The 24,441-nt window shown below is 37.1% G+C and overlaps 1 protein-coding gene across 3 annotated transcripts; it reads left to right on the plus strand.

Annotated features, from left to right (window-relative positions):
• Positions 1-3,078: 3,078 nt before the first annotated feature.
• On the plus strand, positions 3,079-24,441 carry LOC135482377 (transcription factor CP2-like). Of its 3 annotated transcripts, XM_064762329.1 has the most exons (18): positions 3,079-3,238; positions 4,155-4,230; positions 4,816-5,141; positions 7,296-7,346; positions 7,572-7,648; positions 8,052-8,119; positions 8,688-8,793; positions 9,171-9,421; positions 9,827-9,895; positions 16,011-16,052; positions 16,733-16,851; positions 17,300-17,426; positions 18,816-18,909; positions 19,671-19,761; positions 20,124-20,173; positions 20,778-20,920; positions 22,406-22,457; positions 22,657-24,441. In XM_064762329.1, exons 3-18 carry the CDS (start codon positions 4,966-4,968, stop codon positions 22,701-22,703), a joined length of 1,563 nt encoding a protein of 520 aa, XP_064618399.1. In that variant the 5' UTR covers positions 3,079-3,238; positions 4,155-4,230; positions 4,816-4,965; the 3' UTR covers positions 22,704-24,441. The 3 variants fall into 3 exon arrangements, with proteins under 3 accessions (XP_064618399.1, XP_064618398.1, XP_064618400.1); XM_064762328.1 differs by lacking the exon at positions 4,155-4,230; XM_064762330.1 differs by lacking the exons at positions 3,079-3,238; positions 4,155-4,230 and having other exon boundaries at positions 4,645-5,141.

Consider the following 24,441-nt stretch of genomic DNA (forward strand, 5'->3'; position numbering starts at 1 on the left):
ATGCGTTGATGAGAGGTTTACAAATAATATTAAAATAATATTTGTAAGTACCAGTACTATCAGAAAAATGTATATTACGATTCACGTTAATACCAAAGTTATAGGTCATGCATATAGGTTATATGAGTGCACATATAATTACATCTGTGTTATAGAGTCATGCACATACCACGTCCTTGTATTCACACCACTATTTTCTTACATATGTAGGGCAATGATGCTGAACGCTTAAATACACGCCAAGTTTTTGTCATACTAACCTGAATAGACCTATATACAGATAATATATAGATCAAACTGTGTATATACAGGCCGGTGAAATGCAGCGCGATACAGAGTTTAAAGGGATATGTAAACAAAGGCAATGTTCATGAACGAACTACAGGCTTATGTTCAGTACATATACGGCTTAACCTGATGACCTTGTTCCGCCACAACAATGGTTCTATACATACGGATATTAACATTCAACAAATGTTCAAGAGTATATATACATGATGTATACTTGAAATTCATATTGTGTATTATATTGTGCGCCGTTTTAAGTCGGTATAGATGTAGTGGCAGATTAGGTTCGTGGCGTATAGGCCTATTATGGGTCGAATGATATTTTTTGGAAGATATAACACAAACAATCTCCCCAAATACACACTTAAAATCTTCCTATAACGCTGCATGAATTGCGATAATATTTCGGCGAGTTGTGGTCTGGACATGCATGTGGATAAATACAATTATAGAAATACACGGGCTCAGCCTTGCTCATACAGAGTGACACCATCAGATAAGTTAATTATTTGGTGCGGATTCCGTGATGTTGCATGTATGTTGCATTGACGTATGTGCACGTGCCAAATATGTCCGTATACGATTTTATAATATAAAAGAGCATTCGACAGGCTGTTTAAACACGATTATGTAAAACATTCCAATTAGGGGTTGCCGCGTAAACAAAGAGAACAAACAAACGTATAAGGGCCTACATACATACGTATAGGTGCCTTACAGCTTGTATCGTGAACAGAACGGCATTGCTTTCCTCCGGGCATATATAGTGCCTCTTGCCCCTGTACGCCATACAGCTTGTAACGCGAACAGAACGGCTTTGGTTTCCCCCAGGTTTAGTGCCTCTGGCCCTTGTAGTATCAGCTTGTATCGTGAAAAGGCACGGCAGTGCGGCGTTGGTAGCTCTGGTCAGAGCCCCTGGTTCTTGTACATCATGCAGTTTGTATGGTGCATGAACAGAACGTAGTTTTTACCTTGGCAGCTCATGCGGCTCTTGTACGTCATCTTGTAATAGGCCTATGAGTGAGTGAGTGCTTGGGGTTTGACGGCGTACTTGATTTTTCCCTCAAATGACGACAACATCTTGTAATGTGAACAGAGCGTTATGTAGGCTATAAGGCAATCGTAAATAGGGCCTATAAAAGATACTATAACATGTACGCCATTTAGTCATGAGCACGTTTAATCTGGTATTTTCTGTCGTAGATTGTAACATAAAAGAACGCTACATATTTCTATAACAGTTCGAAAAACAGTAGGCCTACATCTTGGCCACCGGTTTCTATAAATATATGGTAGCATTCACAGCAATATAGGTCTACATATGGGCCTAGATCTACTTTGAAACTAAATTGAATGTAAACCTGTATGACAGGTCTAATGTTTCTTAAGTCTTTAGATCTACAAACAACGGACTATGAACGGTCCGACGAACCACAACTTCATGCCAATGTATGTAACAGCATTGTATGATATAATTACAATTATCCTGTAGAGCGTCCGCTTCGGGACCGGTAGATCCAGGATCAATCCTTGGTCGAGTCACACCTAAGACTTTAAAAGAGGAAGTTGTAACTTCCTCGCTTGGCGTTCAGCATGAAGGGGATAGTGCAACGACTGGTTGACCCGTATCAGTATAATGGCTCGGGCGAGGCGGCTTACTTGCCTTCGGTAAGTCGTCTCAGTGATGCAGCACTAAATAAAAGAGCGGTGGAAATCCGTCCTGCAACAAGGAGGCTCATTACACGTGCATGCACCCTAATGATTCCTTCGTCGTCATATGACTGAAAAATTGTTGAGAACGACGTTAAACCCCAAGCACTCACTCACAATTATCCTGTGTTTAATTATTTATAGTTTCATTCGGAAAAATTAATAAGGCATTTATATAGACCAACACATCAGTAACAATATTTTAAGCATGGTGTTCATTATATATACAAGAGCCAAGTGAGCTGCCAAGATAAAAACTACGTTCTGTTCATGCACGATGTGCAAGGACCAGGAGCTCTGACCAGAGCTAAAAACGCCGCACTGCCGTGCTTATTCACCATACAAGCTGACACTACAAGAGCCAGAGACACTAAACCCGGAGGAAACCAAAGCCGTTCTGTTCAGTGAGTGAGTGCTTGGGGATTAACGTCGTACTCAACAATTTTTCAGTCATATGATACGGGTCAACCAGGCGTTCATGATGAACGCCAAGCGAGGAAGTTACAACTTCCTCTTTTAAAGTCCTAGGTGTGACTCGATCAAGGATTGATCCTGGATCTACCGGTGCCGAAGCGGACGCTCTACCAACTGGGCTATCCGGGCCGGTCCATTCTGTTCACGTTACAAGCTGCATGACGTGCTGAAGCTAGAGGCACTATATATACCCGGAGGAAACCAATGCCGTTCTGTTCACTCTTAATCAAACAACTACTCCATGGAGAAAAGGTGAAAAAAAAAAAAAAATTGACGTACAAATACATGCACAAGTAAATGTATGAACGCTCTTTTAAATTATACAATCATCAATTGTGTAAATTTTACATTAATTTATACATACTACGATTGTCATTTTTCTATATTCATTTTAAATTACGGTGACAAAATATATTAGCACGTTGTAGTATCAGTGCCTGGCACCAGGAATACATTTCATTAGTGCATAGTCGTTGTGCAACTGCGTGACCCGTATTTTCAAAAAAGCCTCATATGTTGTCGCTATACGACTCGCTGCATTCTACTTTATGGCAGTGTGAAATGGCCCGCCATCTTGCTCCTGCAGTGCTTGCAGAAATAATGGTGTCACGAGCTCTGTAGCTGTCTCACAGTTCACAGAGTCGCTAAAGTCTCATCAGAATCTGATTTTTTGCTGGTGTGTGCATTGGAGAGGTTGTTACAGAGAAGCTATCCGCAAGACAGTTGAAAGACACGCCCTGATTTACAGTCGTGCAGACTTGTACATGTAAGTTAGTGCAAGGAGTAAAGGTTGTCAGATGGCATGAGCCAACCACGACTGTAGCCTACCAGTGTAATCTACAGTTCATGTAAGATATGCCATTTCACCTGCACCCTGACGGTGCTTTAAAATTTACTCTCCTCACCCCGTTATGGAGAATGGAATATGTAACCATCTGCCCAAACTTATATCCCTTACTCAATTCATACCATAGTCAAGCTGTTGTTGTTTACATTTATTTCAAAAGACGATGACAATGTGTCATTCAGTGGTAATCCTACCCAGGCTTCCTCAGTCTTGTTTGGGCTGATCTGACCCGGATATAAGGTTCACAGTCACTTCGTAATTAACGAGAAATAGGTTAATCCAGCCTACAAAGAAACTTATATGATAAACATTAGCCCAGAATGAAATCTAGCCTGAAAGCATGAATTATAATTGTTAGGCACCAAATGCACATCACGAAACACTTCTAAGGCTAACATAAGACTGACATGGCTGCATTGAAGTAATTTGTAGTTGTGAAAAGGATTAGAGCTGTATGTCTACATAGAACTTATGTGGGTTCTGCATTCATGGGAGTTCTGTTTTGGTGGTAACCATGCATATGCTAAATGTTGGGAGAATACCATGGTAGTTCACAGTCCAGGCATTTATGGGAGTTTGGTGAATCCAGTGCTTTGTGAAATGCAATGCTATTTTCCCAATTTACAGTATATATGCAGACTTCCATTAATTTTCCTTGACCTGCTTCTCAATTGTTCATTATGAAAAGCAGATCTTTTTTTTTTTAATGAAGTAATATTCTTTACCACGTGACAAAAACTGTGCCCAGTTTGCTATGATTCATAATTTCAAATGGGAACTTGACATCAGGAAATGGGTCTTGATAATAGCGCTAGCATTCTGTTTCTTGCCTCAGGTGTGGAGTACTTGATTGGCAGATATAAAGATTGGCAGATGCGGAGCACCAGTTTAATTGTGTCTGTGAACCTCAGGTAGAAAGCTGTTTGTAAAACTGTCTGGAGTTTTATGCAGAAGTGTAGAAATAGACGTTTCTTTTTCATGCATTGGATCTCAGTCTTTTCCGTACAGCCACTCCATTTTCCAACTACTTAAACGTGGAGATTGCTAATGGAATGGCAAGTGTGACTGTTGATTAACTGATAATTTGATGTTATGACAGCATCATTCTTTAATGTGACTGGCTGTCTCACTGTCATGAATCCATCTTTTGCTGGATCAGTGGGGTTTTTTTTTTTTTTTTTGCAAGGAAGTTTGTCAGTTAGGCTGTGAAGTGTGATAGTTACGTTATGAAATGTGATAGTTTCCTGTGGGCTTTATGTAGTTTGATTTCCTCCACCCTTAAGCCAGACTGACATTTTCCTCTACACATGAAGGTCATATAATAGATTTGTCGAGTAAACGCATAGTTCCAGCATGGTATAGTATATGTAATAAATTTATGACATTGTCTATGCAGATAGGTTATTGACATTGAACTAATGTGAAATTTTGTTTCATACCCTCCATCTTTGTGTAATTTACATAAATTCATGGGCATATATACATGTATATTTCAGGATCCTTTAATACAGAAAACGACACGTGTGGTTTAGACAGCCAAGTCATAGAACGGTTCCATCGTGGCTCTTAAACCGTTCTACAACCGTCAGAACCCAGGTCCTGTCAGCTGGTCTGATAGTGATCCAGGGTCTGGAAAGCGCACTAAGATGTCTCATCTGGCGGGAACAAGCAACACTAGCTCTTCTCTCTCCTCCGTTCTTAGCTCTACGGCCTCCACCTGCACCATCTCTGCGTGGGACATTGATGGAGGGCTTGCTGCTGACTTTGATGGCTCTCTCTCTGGCCTTGGCTCAGAGCTTGGCACCAGTAGTTACAACATGAGGTTTGTTACACTGTCACGACAATACATATATTTGATATTTAGACTGCAGACATCTTGTTACCTGGACTGGTGCAATTCACAACAAAGACCCAAGACTAAAGCAGGTGCTACTTCACAACAGCAGTGATATGGAGAAAACAGTTGATATAGTCAGCAGGGGCTTCTAGAAGTCATCTTGACAAGCTGGTATTTAGTCTGTCAATTGACTTAAAATTCAATATCTGGTTACTGTATTTCACGCATATTTTATCCTATTTTTTTTTTTGAAAAGTGTATCCCATGATTCCTTGTGTCTGATTGCGATTCTTGGTAATGGGACATAGCAGGGTGGAAGTCGGGTAGGGGAGGGTGTTCACAGGATTGTGCATGTATGTGACAAATCCAGTGAACACACTCACGACTCATGGAGCAATGAAATGTTAGCACTGGTACTATCTCTCCATATCTTCCACCAGAATGCAAGTTATGCATATGGTCTGCAAGCATGTCCTGCCAAAACAAGCGGATTGAGGTTCGACGGTGGACTGATAACAAACAGGACTACAATGATAAGCATACAGGTCTTTTAAAACATCACCGAACGAAGGATATGTGTCTAGTCTAAAGTAAATAAATATGCATATGTGTTTTAGAGGCTAATTTACAAATATAAATAAAACACTTCACTCCTCTGATGTACTTCAGTTAGGTTCAGCTTTACAGGTTTGCCCTTGTTGCAGTAAGAAAACCCATTTTCATGCAGTTTGCTATTATTAGAATACGGGATCACACCTTACCAGTGTAGGCCTTGATGATCTAAAAGTAGCATTCATTATATGGAAATTTGGGGAGAGGAGGTGCCAAACTATGACCTATTGAGTATTCAGGTAAACAGAATGAGTAAACGGCTGAGTTGTATTGATATCATAGCTAATCACAACCTTTCGCAGAGTTATGGGTATAGTCTTTGAAGTTTCAACATAGTTTATTAGATCTGTCAATCGCAGCATCCCCATCCGACCATCTGATGTTTTGGCAGTTGTGTTTAATTTTGCTCACTGTAAATGAGTTACGTGTGTTGCGTAAACCACTGAAATACATGACTGCATGGCTTTACTGAAATGGTTTAGTAGCAAAGTCCAGAGCGGTCTCATGAAAAATTACTGGGCTATTTCAAGAGAATTTAGATTATGCCCAGAACATTCATGTGATGTGTTTCTATTATACATGTAAGGTTTTTTAATGGTTTTCAATTTTCTCTGGTTTTTTTTTTTTTTTTTTTTTTTTTTTTTTTTTTGCTTTTTTCCTTTTCTGTTCAACTAACGTCATTATTGAAATGTGACTGTCCTTTTACAGACTGAGAGCAACAGCCAGATATTCCCTAAGCCATCACTGCATGGCCATTGTGTCTTCATTTATGAATGAAATGTTTTTGAAAGTCATGTCAGGATCATTTGCACATGCTTGGAGTTTCAGTCAGTCTAGATTGGTGCTCTAGGTTATAAGCTTTCTGGAAACGTAACAATAACTGCAATGTGTGCAATGAAACAGGCCTGAAAGGTCTATCAGCAACCTGCAGATGGTCATGGGTTTCCATCGGGCTCTGCCCAGTTTCCTCCCACCATAATGCTGACCACCATCTTGTAAGTGAAATATTCTTGAGTATGGGGTAAAACACCAGTTAAATAAATAAATTTAGTTAATGAAGGATGGTAAAGTACAAAAATATTCAATGGTCGGTTAAAAAAAAAATGACTTATAAGAAGCCCAGAGTAAGGGTGTTCAGTATTTTGGGGGTCTTCTAGGCTCCCTGACATTGTCTGAAAGCCCATTTTAATTGTACATATTGTTCATTAGCAGTGACCTGAATGAAAGTAAATTCCTATACATCATGCATAAAAAAGTCACTTTAACTGCTTCTTTCTGCATCTGTTATTTTCTTTACACATTGTGCATGGATTGTGAAGACCCTTGAGAAATCACCTGACAAAATTGTAAAAAAAGTCAGCATTATTTCAATTGGCATTTTCCTCGTCTTGTAACTAGTTGAAACTTGTCAAAAACTGGACTTGTTAAAAGAGAAAATGTCACAAATTTCAATGATGTTTTTATCTGTGTTTGGATAAGACACTTAACTCCATAATATTGTAATACCTGGTTCTCTTTATATTTTAGTGAAGCCCTATTGGCTTTACCAGTTTTTAAACAAGAGAATCTTGAAAACGGGTAAGTGAAATGTTTTGTATGTGTTAAATAGGAATTTCAGTTTGGGAACAATTCCAGATTATGGTTTCATTTCTAATACTGGCACCTGATGTATTTTTGGCCATTAATTTTAAATATGTGCATATGTACAAGAGCATATATGTAAGTTATTGTCATTTGAGACCAGTTCTCAGTCCACTTTTTTACATAACTGTATAGTAAGGTTGTCTTTCTTTAATGCTTTAGGTTCCAGTATGTGCTGGGAGCAGCCACCTCTCCAGCTGTCAAACTCAACGAGGAAACCTTAACCTACCTAAACCAAGGTAATCATGGATAGATGTGCAGTGAAAGTTGTTCATGAATTAGAATTTGACTTCAGCAACTTATTTACAAGATATTTTGTAGAAACATTCAGGTAAAACTGGGATGTTGACTGATTTGAACTGACACTAATTTAATATCCAGTCTGTATCCAGTGGAGTCTTGTTTGAATTTTGTTCAGAAGTCTAAAGATTTCGGTGGGAGAGTATCTGCCATTTTGAGTTAAAGGGATTAAGCTTACTGTATCTTCAAAGTTCCAGTATTTTGTATTGTTCATTAATGTTTCATGTACATGTGTTATGTAACTTGGTGTGGTAAATGATAAAACACTGACAAACAATGACAAACATGTATGTCATTGATTTGCATGGCACTGACGTATAAATTCTGAAGCTTTGGTTTCAGGACAGTCATATGAAATAAAGGTGAAGAAGCTAGGAGATCTTTCAGACTTCCAGGGAAAGCTGCTACGGGTAATTAAATGTTTGTAAATTTTATGGTGATGCATATGAAGTGCCTGTTTTTTAGGGTTAATTACCTGAAATTTGTAATGTGTATGGTGACTACATGTAGGACATGTTACCGGTAATCAACTGTTCAAAATGTGTTTGGTGAAGGGCTGACCAAAAATTATCTGGACTTCTGCGGTAGGCCACTCTCCTTTCATGAAGGAGATCACACTTGTCCAGATTCCACTGCTGGTGTATTTTGGGTTCTACTCGGTTTCCTCCATCCATACACCTGCCTGTTTTGGCACTAATAGTATGTTGTGAACTATGGCATGATACACATTTAATATGCAAACTAAAAAATCGCCTATAAAATTTTAAGTTAAACAAGGTCATAGCAGATGTGAAAATAAAGCCCAACATGGTTATATTGAGGGAATATTTTATAAGGAGTACAGCAGTAATATAAAGAAATGGCCATTACAGAGTAACCCCAAAATTAAAAATGTGAAATAACAAATAATAGGCACATATGTATCTTGAGCATGTTTAGGTTTTTAATCTCCATATAATTATTGTCTTATCTCCCTAGAGTGTTATAAAGATCCTGTTTCATGAAAGAAGATTACAATATATGGAAAAAGAGCAGTTGGACTTCTGGAAACAGATTCGTCCTGGTGAACGAATTCTTGATCTTGGTGAGAGACTTTCAATTTTGTACAACAAGTGTTAGAAAATATTTAAAGCTTGCAGTCTTTTTTCGGTAATTAGGAGCCGTATCACATTATTGTCACATTGTCTATTACACTTTAATCTTTATTAGCTCTAATTTTTTTGAGGGCAGACTGTATCTAACCATGTCACATCTGTGATCTCTTATTAGTCTGATTTAATCCATTGACATAAAGTTCAGAACCTGTTTCAAATGTGTATGATGCAGATCAGTACCAAGTTACTTTAACTGATAGAGAGTCTGTTCATTGTGGCATGTTCAGGTGGAAAGTACATGTACTTAGTAGGGGATTTTCCAGTAATATGCATTCTACCAAGATTTGTTATATCTGTCTTTTTGCAGATGTTCCTCTTTCTTATGGATTAATAGATGCCAGGAATGACAGTAATGCCTTAAACTCTGCTGAATTTGTTTGGGACCCCACAAAAGAGAGTGGAGTGTATATAAAAGTGAACTGTATCAGTACAGAATTTACAGCCAAAAAACATGGCGGTGAAAAAGGAGTTCCATTTCGACTGCAAATTGAAACATTTTTACATGGAGATAGCTCAAAACTTCAGCATTGTGCTTCCTGTCAGCTAAAAGTTTTTAAGGTAACGTTGTTTGTTCACTTTAATGAACTTAGGCTGTATGATCTGATCATGATTATGAACAAAGCAAGCTTTAGTTTACTTGTTGGTTTGTTAAGCACGTTGGTACAACATAATGAAAAATATTGTACCCATCTCCCACCCATACACTAGACAGATGTCACATGAATAATTTGTGTATATGGCATTAAATGCCAATCAAATAAATGAATAAGACAATTTATATACAAAATGAAACAACTCATTGCATTTCATTCACTCATACATTGAAATTATTTATAATATTTAAAGTTTGATTTCATTCTGTATATAGGCTGTTTTATTTCAGATTTGTTCACTGATTCTGACTTCTTGGCAGTTCCAAAAGCTGTAAAAATCCCTTAACATTTTAAACCATCTATATTGTAGCCTAAAGGAGCTGACCGAAAACATAAAACTGACCGTGAAAAAATGGAGAAGAGATCAGAGTCTGAAAAGGTAAGAGTTTATTTTGTGAGATCTGTTTTTTTATTATGTTTAAACAATTGCATTGGCCTTATTTTAAAGGAGATACACTGATCTATGACTGAGTTATCTTTCAGCGATCTTAGTTTATTGCTTAGCTTGCACAGATTGAGAGTCAAAGCTTCAAAATCTGTTGTGATATATAAATGTGATCATCCACGTTTGTGAATGTCTGCTGGTACATTTGATGATTTCATGATTCTTGTGTAGCACGGCCATCATCTTGATTTGATAAGTTCCTGTTCCAGTAACAGGTAAAATCAATGTATATTCCTATTTGTAAAGTCATTTGACTGTGTTTAGTCAAAAGATTTTGAAAATATTACAATATGTTCTGACTATCTTTGCATCCTGCTTTGGGGAAAAAAATCCTAAAATTTACAAGTAGATTGAGTTCTATGCATAAGGCAACATGCAAACTTTTATGGAGTTTTTCAGAACATCTAAACTGAAGGGTGTAGATTAATATGTTGTGTTTTGACACATGGCATTTGAGTCATGAATATTCCAAATCAGTGATTGGAAGTAACAAAATGCAGTTCTTGAGGCAGATATTTGGAATTAATTTTGTTTTCCATTTAGTTTAAGGCTTTTGTTTTATTTCCATGTACGGGTAAAGGAGAGGCTCAGGCAGTGGCTGCAACTGTCAGGCCCTTGACCAATTAGGTTACGTGTTTGAGTCTGGCTCTAGCTGGTGTCAGGAGGTCTGTCACATACGGTACCTGGCTAAGGGCAGCGGTTTACTCTTGGCACTTTGATTTCCTCCAGACATAAACCTGACTGTCATCACACAAGCACAAGTGAAATAGGCTTGAGTGTGACAAACATCGATCATATCTGCTGTATTTTATAACAATACAGATTTAGTTTCATGGTACTTCCAACTTCATTGTTAGAGCAAAAGACAAAGAAAATTTCATATATCAATCAGAAAAGAGGTTAAGAGCAGATAGTTTGTACTGGTGGGCTATTGACAGACCAAGGTCTCTATTCTATAATTCCAACCAGAGCATGTAAAAATGATTTTGGTCATGCCATTTGTCACATCATTATGTCGGTGCTAATCTTAGCACCAACAATCACTGTTATATAATTATATTTATGTACCTAAGAAGAGACATAGTTATGTGTCACTTTGACCTTAATCTCACCAGTCTGAGAGAGTAACTGCCTTCTATACTCAGGACCAATCAAAATGTGCAATTCAGTACACTGGTGGATGGAAAGACAGCTTAATTAAAAAAAAAAAAAAACAGAAGAACTTAGTTGCAATAAGGATGAATTGTTTCAGAATTGGTGTTTTATCTGACATAGTAGGCAGGAACAGCAATAGTAAAGAGAGCAACATCCACGAATGTACATAGGGTGGAATTTGGCTTATGCTTAACTTGCATTAACCGGCATACATTTGTGTATTTGGGTACATAAGTAATTTAAGATTGCATCAGACTCTTTCATTAGGCTTGATGTCATATAACTCTGTGAGAAATAGATGTTTGACTTGGCATTATTGAGTTATGATTTTAAGTTGGTCACTTCTGAAGCTGTCTGCAAGAGTGAATCTGTTATTTCCTAGTTGTTGTTTAAAATGTCTTTTTTGAGAAAAAAATAATTTAAATTGATTTTTATTTTTATTTCTCCACTTCCTTACACAGTTGCATGTATATGTATACTTATGTATATGTCAATTTCTTAGAAATTTTTTGTTGTATGTAATGTGTCCTTGTTTATCTTTTAATTATATGCAGGAATTCCATCTTTTGTGATTCTTTTCTTTTCACCCTGTTGCTTCTCTCCTTTTCCAGTATTCCTCATTGCCTAGTTTCTCTGTGTACTGTGATACATTTACATATAATGTTTAGCATTTTTCAAGTTGCACATTTGGCTTGATTCTGATTGATTCATTCACATTGTAGAGCCAGTTAAGAGCTTTTTCTGAAGTTCGATAAATTTCTTATAAGAAAAAAATTTTCACAGGTGGTTTGTAGTTTTACTTATTTTAAATAAGCACTTCTTTGTATGTCTGTATTCTTTTATTGGCTGGTGTGGTATTTCTTCTCTCTTTTGGCAAAGTTTAGTTACCAAAAAGTCTTCTTTGGGTTGATTCTAAGTAAATCTTGAGTAGGAAGGAAAGTATTTCTACTGTATGATGTGCATAATATAACATGTATAACATTGCTCATCCCATTTGTATGATTTGTATCATAATTGCCTTAGGATACCTTTTGATTATAATAGCACTACTACAACACTCCCCATCAGATGTGAATTGTATATAACTCAAAGTTGTCTTGGTATACGTTCTGATTATAATAGCACTACTACAACACTCTCCATGAGATATGAATTGTATATATCTCATAGTTGCCTTAGGATACCTTTTGATTATAATAGCACTACTACAACACTCCCCATCAGATGTGAATTGTATATAACTCACAGTTGCCTTAGGATACCTTTTGATTATAATAGCACTACTACAACACTCCCCATCAGATGTGAATTGTATATAACTCACAGTTGCCTTAGGATACCTTTTGATTATAATAGCACTACTACAACACTCCCCATCAGATTTGAATTGTGTGTAACTCACAGTTGTCGTAGGATACCTTTTGATTATAATAGCACTACTACAACACTCCCCATCAGATTTGAATTGTGTGTAACTCACAGTTGTCGTAGGATACCTTTTGATTATAATAGCACTACTACAACACTCCCCATCAGATTTGAATTGTGTGTAACTCAAAGTTGTCTTGGTATACCTTTTGATTATAATAGCACAACTACAACACTCCCCATCAGATTTGAATTGTGCGTAACTCACAGTTGTTGTAGGATACCTTTTGATTATAATAGCACTACTACAACACTCCCCATCAGATTTGAATTGTGTGTAACTCACAGTTGTCTTGGTATACCTTTTGATTATAATAGCACTACTACAACACTCCCCATCAGATTTGAATTGTGCGTAACTCACAGTTGTCTTGGTATACCTTTTGATTATAATAGCACTACTACAACACTCCCCATCAGATTTGAATTGTGTGTAACTCAAAGTTGTCTTGGTATACCTTTTGATTATAATAGCACTACTACAACACTCCCCATCAGATTTGAATTGTATATAACTCAAAGTTGTCTTGGTATACCTTTTGATTATAATAGCACTACTACAACACTCCCCATCAGATTTGAATTGTGTGTAACTCACAGTTGTTGTAGGATACCTTTTGGTTATCATAGCACATCCATATATGTTGCATCCCTATCACATTTGTGTGTAACTCATACTTGTCTTAAGATTCTCATTGAGTATAATATAACTACAATAACATTCCCATCACATTGGTATCTGTTAAACTGACAATTCTCTTAGAATACTCATTGAGTATAATATAACTACAATAACATTTACATCACATTTGTGTCTATTAAACTCATAGTCTTGGGATACTGTAAAGTACTTATTATTCACTTGAATTTATTTTCGCAGATTTTCTCCAAAAATATGTTTGTGGGAATTAATTTTCACGTATTTAAGAGTATGCTGAAAAAAAATCTTAAAATTTTCCAAGATATAATATGGCTGAAGTTATTCAAGCACATCAAACAGGTATCATCATTTGTTTCCTGCAGTGTTGCTAATCCCCATGATCTAGATCAGAGATTAAAACAATGGGGGATGATTATCACTACGTAAGAAGAGTACTTTCGCACTTACAGTGAGCAGTACTCAAACAGGTGTCACTTCTTTTTGAACCATTGATGAGTACTTTTAAACACCTGGCAAAGTGACCTTTCACCTTTTGAGTAGTTCAATGTAAAACATATGAATTCCCCATTATTGGCGCCAGTCACTCATTCTTTATCAAGCAACATGGTAAGTTTTGCATTGTTTTCGGTTTTAATCGTCCTCTATAGCAGGTCTGAAAGCACAAACATTGTTGTAGCTGTCTAACGGCCATTGTGTTGTTGCACACACTTCACAGTTTGATAGAAGCTTACTTATTGGACCACAGGAGAGACACAGCCAATGGGACAGCGTGTATGAGAGCGACATTCATTAGAGGCCAGCACGTGCTGGTATCTACTTTTCTTTCACTTTACCTGTATAGTGAACACTAATCAAACTAAAGACGAATAAACTTCCGCTTTGTTTTATACCCACCAAGCCTTAGCACCAGAGTTTGTATATACTTAAACCATAATTTCCCTTCCCTGCTCTTAACACATTTTGCTGGCCCGTTGGGCTTTCTTAGCGCAACTCCTGTCAGCCTGGCACAGATTTCACTTCATTATTACCTGTACTGCCTGTAGTATATGATTCAATATTGGATATTTTTCGCTGGAATTATTTTTTGCAGTAAATTATTGACCGCGAAATCCGTGAAAATTAGTTCCACGCAAAAATTAAGTATTTCAAATTAGGTACTTCACAGAACTCATTGAATATAATATAACCACAGTAACATTCCCATCACATTTGTATATATTAAACTCATGGTCTTGGGGCACTCATTGAGTATAATATGACTACAATAACATTCTCGTCACATTTGTGTCTATTAAACTCCTAATTGTCTTAGGATACTCATTGATATTGACAACACAAATATAACATTCCCATTACATTTGTGTTTAATTCATCATTGTCTTAGGAGAGTTGTTGAGTATAAAAACTGCTCTATCACATTTTTGCAGAATTTGTGATTATCTTGGCATTGTGAATACACTGTAAATACACTGCTATAGCATCTGCCATTGTCTTTGGGTACTATGGGTAATTAACCTTTGAAGATTTCACCATAATCTGCACCATGATTCATCTTGTGGTTCTCATTCTTTTCAATGTTGTGCATTAGAGACGATAACAATCATTTATTATTTCGCATTAACAAGGATCTATACCTTAACTGCAGTCTATATTTTGGGACTTGTGGTTGATTGAACCTGTGTAACAACTACACCTCTCTGCGTGAAATGTCTTCTTGAACAAGCTGCTCCAACTTTTGGCTTTAAACTTCCCTCCCTGCATTCCTCTGTTCGGATCAGCCGTTCTTATTTATTTTATTTATGTTAACATATTGTTCTTTTTTTTCTTTAGGCGAAATATCAGCCCTCCTTCGACTTAACTGTGTTGCAGGAGGTACTTGTATTTAAGCTTAAGATTAACAACTTCTTAGACATTTCATTTAGTGTTAATGGATATTTAGAACAAATTTATTGTCCTTCCAGTGAAAAGCTCTTACATATATACATGTATTTGCCAACAGTGGAGGAAATGAAATATTATAGAAAGAGACTTATTGAAACACAAGACATTTTGAAAAGCAAAGCAGAAAATCATAAGACACTTTAGGATATTTTTCGACAGCTTGTAAATCGTGTAGTAAAGGTATAATTTCTGGTTTTTCAACACGTTCTTTTCCTACATGCAGCCTTGAACTGTTCATTCATGTTGATAGGAAATGAGTGTGTACATACTAATCAATGAGCTACATGTATGGTTTGCTTCAGTTTTACAAGAGGAAAAAAGTCAGTGTAAAAGTGTGTATTTGTTTGTTCTGCTTCTGTTCACTAAGTATTAGACATTCGACACTGACATTGTCAGGGAAGTTTGACAATTTTGAAATTGCTCCTCATTCTTATTGCAGTTTATTGAGTGTGAATGTCCATTGCCTTTTCTTCAATTGAAACTTGGTGAAGGTTTTTCTTCTAAATGAGAAGCACTTTGAAGCGTTTCATCAGTTAGTCACAGAGAAGTTGCCACAGCAGTTTTGTTCAGGTTAGAGTTTGGATTAACCATTGCGCATGCATGGCTTGGTTATTCTTGACTTCATAACTGCTGAGAACTGAGAGTACACACTGTGCAGATGACATGTTTTGGCTTCAGTGCTTTATGTGCTGCAAAAAAAAAACTGAAGCAAAGCAGTAGTAATATTGCATGATTTTCAGGATTTTAAATTATGTGTCATCAAATTTAAGTTTCTTTGTTGTTTATGCATTTTCTCAGGGTTTTATTTTTCAGGTAGATAAATTTGTGATTTCATGCTTAAGTCTTTCTGCCTGTTTTTAACAGGAAAAATACCAGCCCTCATACGAGTGTACAGTTTTAACAGAGGTGAGTTTTACATAATATTTATAGGGACCTCCGTCGCCAAGCAGGATTAACACACCAGCTATGACCCAGGGGCCTTGCGGTTGTTGTGTGTTCAACCCCATCTCATGCTCGCTTCCTCTTCGGCTGTAGGTGGAAAGGTCTGGCAGCAACCTGCACATACTCATGGGTTTCCCCAGAGCTCTGCTCAGTTTCCTCCTGTTATAATGCTGGCCACCGTCGTAAAAGTGAGATATTCTTGAGTATTGCATAAAACACATCTAGCTGCTTTAAGTGTTGAAAAGTTCCTAGTTTCAGACTAGTCTCATCAGAGGCAAAACTTAGTAGTTCAGTAATAAGACTGTTACTTCTTTGTCAGATCTTGGCTTTCTTATTTGTACATTTTCATCTGTTTTTTCACTTGATCATATTTTATAACATGTCTCTTTCTGACAGTACTTACATAAAGCAGACTAGTTTAAGTGTTATCACTGTAGTTTCTGGTGTGTATGTGAGTTGATTCTTAGTATGGTGATAAATACTAGGCATGTTGTCACCAATTAACAAACCAACCAGCATCAACTCCAATGCTGTCTCTATCCTTTCATCAAAAATGTTGACCTTGCAATATGATTAGCTATCTTTGCACACTACTGACTTCGACTGTTAACAAATCAGCCATTTCTTTGCCTCTTTCTTGTCAGATGTCTCCTGAGCAATTTTACCAGCCGGCCACACCTACAAACTCCGTCTCCAGTAGTGGTAGCTTCTCATCTCTCAGTAAACAGCCTGGCTCATTTTCAAGTACAGAGATGGATGACGGGTAAGATTGATAAAAATGTCTCTTGTTTGTAATGAGAAAGTTAACATCTCATTTCCCAGAGGGTAATGTGGTGATATTTGACATGTTTTGGGTTTAAATCCTACATTTGTTCATTTAGCTGCAACTTTAAGTTAGGAGGTTTGATGGGTACCGGGCAAATGGGATGGTTTACTCCAGGGCACTCTGGTTTCTGTGTCGGTGAAAAATTATGATGGAGTTACACCAGACAAATAAATAAATACATGAATGCTTTCTGGCTTCAAGCAATAGGTATTACTTTAGTTTAGAGGATAGGTTTGGTCACCCAGTGCTGGTGCTGAAGGATGGCATGATCTTGTTCTGAGTTTTTTCAGCTCAAGTAGCTAAGAGCTATTTACATGTAGGAAATGGAGCCATTATGGGCTATGTGTGGAAGTTATATGTATGATTGTATGATTTCTTGTTTCAGTTCTACTAATGGTACCAGTACGCTGTTGCCATCACCAGTCTGCTCCACCCCCTCGCCATCACCTAGTCTTTCTGTACGATCTCCTGCCCACATAGATGTGGTCAGTCCACCGCCATCACGGACAGGGGTGCGTACAAACAGTCAGTCCAGTCACTTTCTAACTGTAATATTGAAAGTTGAGAGCAAGTCTCTGCTTTCCACTTTATGGTTATATTGTAAAGAAAGTACATGCTCATAATTCTTTCTCATCACAGTAGAAATACTTTAAAAACTTGTTTCATGTCAAATACTAGTACAAGTATCTGTACAGAAATGAGGCTCTGGCTACATCTGCAAGTCCAACTCTGACTGCCACTGATGAGGCCTCTCAGCCATAGTGTTATGTGTAAACATGCCTGACAAACTCCAGCCCTTCTTGTAAACCTGATTCCCTCCATGCATTAATGTGACAGCCATTATGTGCAGGGTTCAGGTGTAAACGTCCCATTTGTTGGCATTCAAGGCTAAAAATGTTAAATTTGGCATGCTGGTGCAGTGTACTGTCAGGCTCTTGGCCAACAAGGTCTCCTGGAATCTAGCTGTGAATGTTACAGCTGTGATCTTAAAATGAACATAAAGTCAACCACTAAGGATGAATCAACTAATTAAGGAGTATTCCAGAAGTGTTCTAAAAATATTTGAAAGGTTGTACACCTGTTATCAGCATCACATCTTATCATCAGTACCTGGCCACTCATTTGGTGACGCCATTTGGCTATGTTATAGCTATCTAGAGCGATGTCACAAAACCTAGGAGCTATCCCGTACTGTCAGTATTAAACAATGTGTCAATCAGAAAATACAAATAAAACCGAGTGTCAGTTCTGTCTTCGACCTGCATTAGGCCTAACTGGCTGTACTGACATCAGGGAATTTACTGACAGTAGCAGGACCTTCTGATTTATAAGAGACTTTTTCGGGAAGATATTGTCATAATAAATCTGACTCTGCTGTGGATAAATAATGCAACTCCACAATATTTTTCTTTAAGCGGTGACTCCCCTGAGGGGTTTTTTCTGCAGTCTCCTGGCCAACGTGTATGCATTGTAACACTGGCAGTGTTTCTCAGTTCCCTGTTCATAAATGTGCGGTCCATTTATCCACTAAGAAACCACACTGACAATTGAGAGCTAATAGTGTTTTTGACTTTTCAGCCAATTAGCCAATGAAGCATGACGCTTTAAGCGCTAGTGATTGGCCAAGTTCATAAGGGCTTCTACATCATGGCTGTTCGGAGTGAATTAACTGTCAGTGCCATATCCCAATTGCTGAACTTCATCTTCAAGGCTTTCAAAACTTAATAGAATTTTTTCCATATTTTTCTGTGATAAGTGTGTCCTATATCATTTTAACTATGTATATTTAATGGCAAACTGTGTGTTCACTTCAAAGTTTGAGGTTTGTAAAATACCTCATGTTGTTCAGTATTGTTTTATGACAACATGTTTTTATCCCGGTTTCTACCTCTCTCTTTCAGCCGTTACCATTATGTGCTTCTGCCCCTGAGGTAATTCAGTGGCTGCAGCAGAACCGTTTTGCGAGTTTTACCCGGGTGTTTCAAAACTTTTCAGGTAAGAATTTCCATTGTTTCTTTTTGTAAGTACAATATATTTAAGATTAAAAGGAACATCTGTGTGGGTTCACATTTATTACCCTGTGATCAGATTGCATCAGTGTATCTATGTATGATAATGTTTTGGTCTTGGTCTGCACATTGCTCTCTACAGTCCATTGTCGACTAAAGCACATTTTGGTTGGTTGTTCTGTTTTTTTTAATTGCATTTGTATTAATGGTGTATTGTGTAGACACTGGTAATTTTCCTTTATGTCTTGTTACTTTGAGGACATTTAGAACAGTAGCTATCATGATGCCCAAACAGGGCCTCCATGGCAGAGGTGAAAAGCCTACCAGCACGGCACTATGACCCAGGAGCCTCTCACCAATGCATTCACTGGTTGTTCAAGTTCAGCTTATTCTGGCCTTATTCTCTGGCTGCATGTGGGAAGGTCTGCAAGCAGCCAGCAGATTGTCTGGCAGCAACCTGTGGATTGTCGTGGGCTTCCACCTGTCTCTGCCTGGTTTCCTCCCACCATAATGCTGGTCTCCATTGTATAAGTGAAATATTCTTGAGTAAAAAATAAAATAACAATGCACAAATCTTGGCCTTTATCTACTATTCTATACGTTTTTTTTGTGACGAATGTGATAAAAACTAGCTCATGGTTTTAGAAAATTCTGCTGTTGACTTTTAAATGTGGAGATAGATGTAGTTATTAAATCTTAAACTGTATGTGTACTTCATTAAACTGTATGAGTACTTCATTATTGCAGGTGCTGATTTATTACGGCTAAACAGAGATGATCTTATTCAGATTTGTGGTTTAGCAGATGGCATCCGGCTCTTTAATGCTCTACAGCACAAGTGAGTGTACCACAGAGCTGTGATACTTTTTAACTTTACAAATTAACCCTACATCTATGTGTGGATGTGTTAGATGAAATGTAATGCTGAAGATCCATTCGTGTCGTAGCAGCTCTCAATGAAGGGAGACCTTTAAAGAGCTTTTCCAGTTCAAATACCTTTGCGCTTCCCAAATATGAAATGAATCTGTTTGCAGGGTATCAGTACTAATTTTCTAAATCTGGAATTATCAGAGGGAAACAAAAATTTCTGTTGCATGCTGTTTTGCCTGGAAGTATCCTACCTGAGGCAAGCATAACAATTATTGATGCCTGTGATTGTACACTTACTGTGGACAAACAAATGATGTATGTGTGTTGTAGATCGGTGCGGCCTAGACTGACAATCTATGTAAGCCAAGAGTCAGAAGTTGGTAAGTGTTGATCCTCTGTGAGCAGTCCAAGAAGAATAAACTGAAATATGGAGCCTGTTTGGAAGATGTAGCAAAATTTGCATGAGGTTGGGATAGATTGATGTACAAGTAAAGTACAGTTAGTGTGAAAATTCTGTACACATTACAGTTGATCTTGAACATGATAATAATGGGACTTATAGATAGAAGACTTGGAATTCACTTGGTCTGTTTGTTGTCGGTGCCTTGGAAAAAATAAACAGTAATGATCCCGTTTCATTGTTCTTAAGGACCACTTACTTTCCACTATGAGGCTTGCAAGTGGGTATGTGATATATGGGAAAGTTCATCAGTCACTTGCTAAACACTTACTAAAGCTGGGTTGTTTACACCACCCCTAAAGCTGACTGCTACAGTATACTGTAAGCCAACAGTTCTTAAGTATGGTTTCCACAACTTTTGAATTGTGCTGGACGAGGAAAGCATCTGTTTGGCACAATATTTAAGTTAAACTGATATGATACTAAATAATAAACTGAATGAATGATTCATATCAGCTATCCCATGGAAAGGGTCAAGGGTTGTTTCCTGTAAGCATATGAGTGGGATTTTTTTTTTTTTTCAGTGTACCATGCAATATACCTGGAGAGTTTACAGAGCAGAGAGTTGATTCTGAAGCTGGCTCAGCTCTACAATATCCGTCCAGAGCACATTCTTGACATCTATATACAGGGACCCTCAGGAATACATATACTTGTCACAGACGATGTAAGTAAATTTGCTACTAACTTATGAAATTCATCTGTTGGAGATTGAAAAAAGGCTGGTATTTGCTGTTTATGTGAAGTGCGCAAAAAACAAGACTGTACCCAGGCATTGTATATTTTTCTTAAACCTTGAGAAACCTCTTTTCAGAGTGCCATCTACAAAAGCCTATGAAACGACTTTCGATATTGTTTTTGATTTTTTGTACGCCTCTACAGGCGTAGCTTATGTCATACCTTGAGCATCTGTATCAAATGTCAGTGAAGCAAGGTGAACATAAATGTTAAGGGTGGTATTTCAAATAGTACTATGTGTATTGAGCTGAGGTTTTCCACAAGGGCGCAATAACACAATGGGAATGTTCAATTGTTGACTCCGTGTGTGTTTGTTAATTACCAAATTCAAAACTTCTCCTTTGTGAAGTAGAATTCATGTTACGGTAAATATTTAAGTCCTTGAGTTGACTCCCTGTGTGTTTGTTAATTACCAAATTCAAAACTTCTCCTTTGTGAAGTAGAATTCATGTTACGGTAAATATTTAAGTCCTTGAGTTGACTCCCTGTGTGTTTGTTAATTACCAAATTCAAAACTTCTCCTTTGTGAAGTAGAATTCATGTTACGGTAAATATTTAAGTCCTTGAGTTGACTCCCTGTGTGTTTGTTAATTACCAATTTCAAAACTTCTCCTTTGTGAAGTAGAATTCATGTTACAGTAAATGTTGAAGTCCTTGAGTTGACACCCTGTGTGTTTGTTAATTACCAATGTCAAAACTTCTCCTTTGTGAAGTAGAATTCATGTTATAGTAAATGTTGAAGTCCTTGAGTTGACGTTTTACTATCAAATCTAAGTTTGTTGTTGCCCCATACCCCATAGACATTAATTGACTCAAGTGATATGCTTACATAATAAGCAGAGCTACACAGTATGGTTTTAATTTTTTATCTAACAAGATTATCGCTATATGATTATCATAGCTCTAAACACAGGTTTATGCTCATATCTGGTACAAACATGTTCATTGGCTGAACGTATATTGATCTACATGTACATGTATTTAAGGTTTTCTCATACATAGTCTCATTTAGTACACAGGCTGCAATGGGGTTCATATTGCTTAATTTGAGGACTAATGTTGCAGCTGAACAACTAAGAGGACAAATGCAGCTGTCTGATTTGGGGCTATATTATTGTCAGGCACCAAGTATTAAAAAAACAGAAATTAATGTTTTGTCAAATTACAGTGTCAAAATTTACATGATTTTAGGGAAGTTTTCTGAACATTGAAGTTAAATTTATTAGGCAGTATTCTTCATTGTTTGGGCTGTTATAGGGTATGCTGTGATTTGGGCACCTCTAAAGGGTATGAAATCATCTGTGTATTTGGCCTCAGAACATGATAAAATTCTGACATTTTTGTGTTTACTACATTTATAATGAATTCTTAAACTAATAAATGTATTTGACTTTTTAAAATTTTTTTGTCACAGGTTGTTGTAAATATTCAGGATGAATCCAGACTGGTAGTTGAAGGTTTGAAAGGTGAGCATGAAAATTATTGTTTTTACAATCTACGTTATAAAAGATGAATGGTATGTGTATCTAACATTTTTAGTATGAAAAATATAGAAGAAAAATAAAGATCTACAGGCTTGATAACATTTTTTTTTTTTAATTATACTATTTATTGAACAACAATTTTGTGAAAATGTACTGATTTTTACCTTGTTTTTCTTTTTAGATGAATCAAATGACCATTACCGCCTTCTGTTGAAAGCAGTTGAATAGCAGCATGGAATGTAGCATTCGGCCGAGGTACCCATGGGGGAACATAAACATGGTGTACTGCACCAAACATGCTATATTTGTGTGCTATAATTGTGTACTGTGTACACTCACAGGTGATTTTAGTCATGGGGTTGGTGAAAATGTGAATCATGGACTTACATGCAATGTAACATGTGAAATAGTGAAATTTCCTCTATATTCAAAGCAACACTCTGTTTACTGTGTGTTGAAAACGTTGGTCTCAACAAGACCAATAATTATTTTATGAAAGAACCTCCCTGTGTAAATGTTAGAGGTCATTTTCAGCCATCTTGTTTTCTTATGTCTTACTATAGGGCAATCAGATTTTGTTAATTATCAATTTTCTGAATCAGAAGAAGAGCTCTGGGAACTTATTTCATGTTTTAAGCGTGAATGGGCCACATTGCTCACATTGTCGACGAGGTATCAGTCTTTTTTCCTAAAGTTTTTCTCAAAACTTGCAGTCATGAGGCATTTAGAGGCAACTATTGTTGAGCCTATACTTTCCTTTGGCTTAGATAATCTTGATTATTGAACTCGTTGTGAGTTAAGATGGATAGACTGAGAAGTCTTACACATCATGGAAAATGGTCAAGTTGTTCTATGCCATAACGGCTCTATTATTAAAACTGTAGCATCCAGTATGACAAGGGTAGATCAGTGTGGATTCTTTATTAGAATGTGTACCATGATGCCATCCAGCATCAAACACTAAATGGCCGTAAGATTTTAACTTTATGAAGTTTAAGAAGTTGTATCATACGAAGTCACAGTGCATTCATGTAAGCTTTGCATGGTGCATTGACACCTTATTTTTTCTGTTGTTTCTTTGATGAGTTACTAGATTATAAGGTGTGCCATAGTAGTTAGTAGTTAGCTTGATTAGCTTCACATTGTTTTGATACAGAGCATTCGTTACTGCTGTTAGTCAGTGATTGATTCTATGCACCCTGGTCCAAATACTTTGAACTACTGACAATGACATGTGGTTTTGATACACTGAACACAAATCTTTTAGAGAATTTCAACTATAAACAAACCTTACATTTGGTAATTTATTCCTTGGTTTAAGGGTTATAAATAAGCGCATGTACTCAATGTGAACGGAATAGTTACATTGATTTAGGTTTTCAGGAAGTTATATTGTTGTACTTTGATTGTTTTTGTTAGGCTATTGTAATAACTACATGCGTTTACGTGTGATGTGCTTAGTTGACCAAGTATATGTATGTATGTATGTGTATGTGATGATGCAGCTTTCGCACAGTCCTTGAAACTCATTGAATTTCCTGGAAAAATGAAACTCTTGGAAAATTCCGATTTTGGGTGGATTGAAACGTCTGTCATATACATCATTCTTCATCAAAACGTGAGAAAACTGAATACCTAAAGCTAATTTTTCTAAAACAAATTAAAAACTTTGCTGCAACATTACACATGGCCCAATTTCCGTTACCTAGCCACTGCACATCCATACGTGTTATTTGGGATCTTAACAATTAACTCGGTTATTATGTATACAAACAGAGATGGTGCCTAGGCTTGCATCATTATCCTAGTAGCATGTAGTGTTTTTCTTATTGACTTAAAACAAAACCAGGTCAACACAGAGTTAATCTAAGTATGTGGAGGTGATATCCTAGAGGGGGCAGTGTGTAGTTATCCCCACATTATGCATGCTTGGTCAGTCAGTGGCAAGATTTGGCTGTGTCATGTA

Source organism: Liolophura sinensis, chromosome 1 (assembly GCF_032854445.1).
Source record: "Liolophura sinensis isolate JHLJ2023 chromosome 1, CUHK_Ljap_v2, whole genome shotgun sequence".
Taxonomy (NCBI): Eukaryota; Metazoa; Mollusca; class Polyplacophora; order Chitonida; family Chitonidae; genus Liolophura; species Liolophura sinensis.

Coding starts and splice junctions, on each gene's coding strand:
- LOC135482377 (XM_064762329.1), top strand. CDS start 4,966: ATGTCTCATCTGGCGGGAACAAGCAACACTAGCTCTTCTCTCTCCTCC. Junction 18,910..19,670: donor GGTGTTTCAAAACTTTTCAG/GTAAGAATTTCC, acceptor TCATTATTGCAG/GTGCTGATTTATTACGGCTA. Junction 22,458..22,656: donor GGTAGTTGAAGGTTTGAAAG/GTGAGCATGAAA, acceptor TTTTCTTTTTAG/ATGAATCAAATGACCATTAC.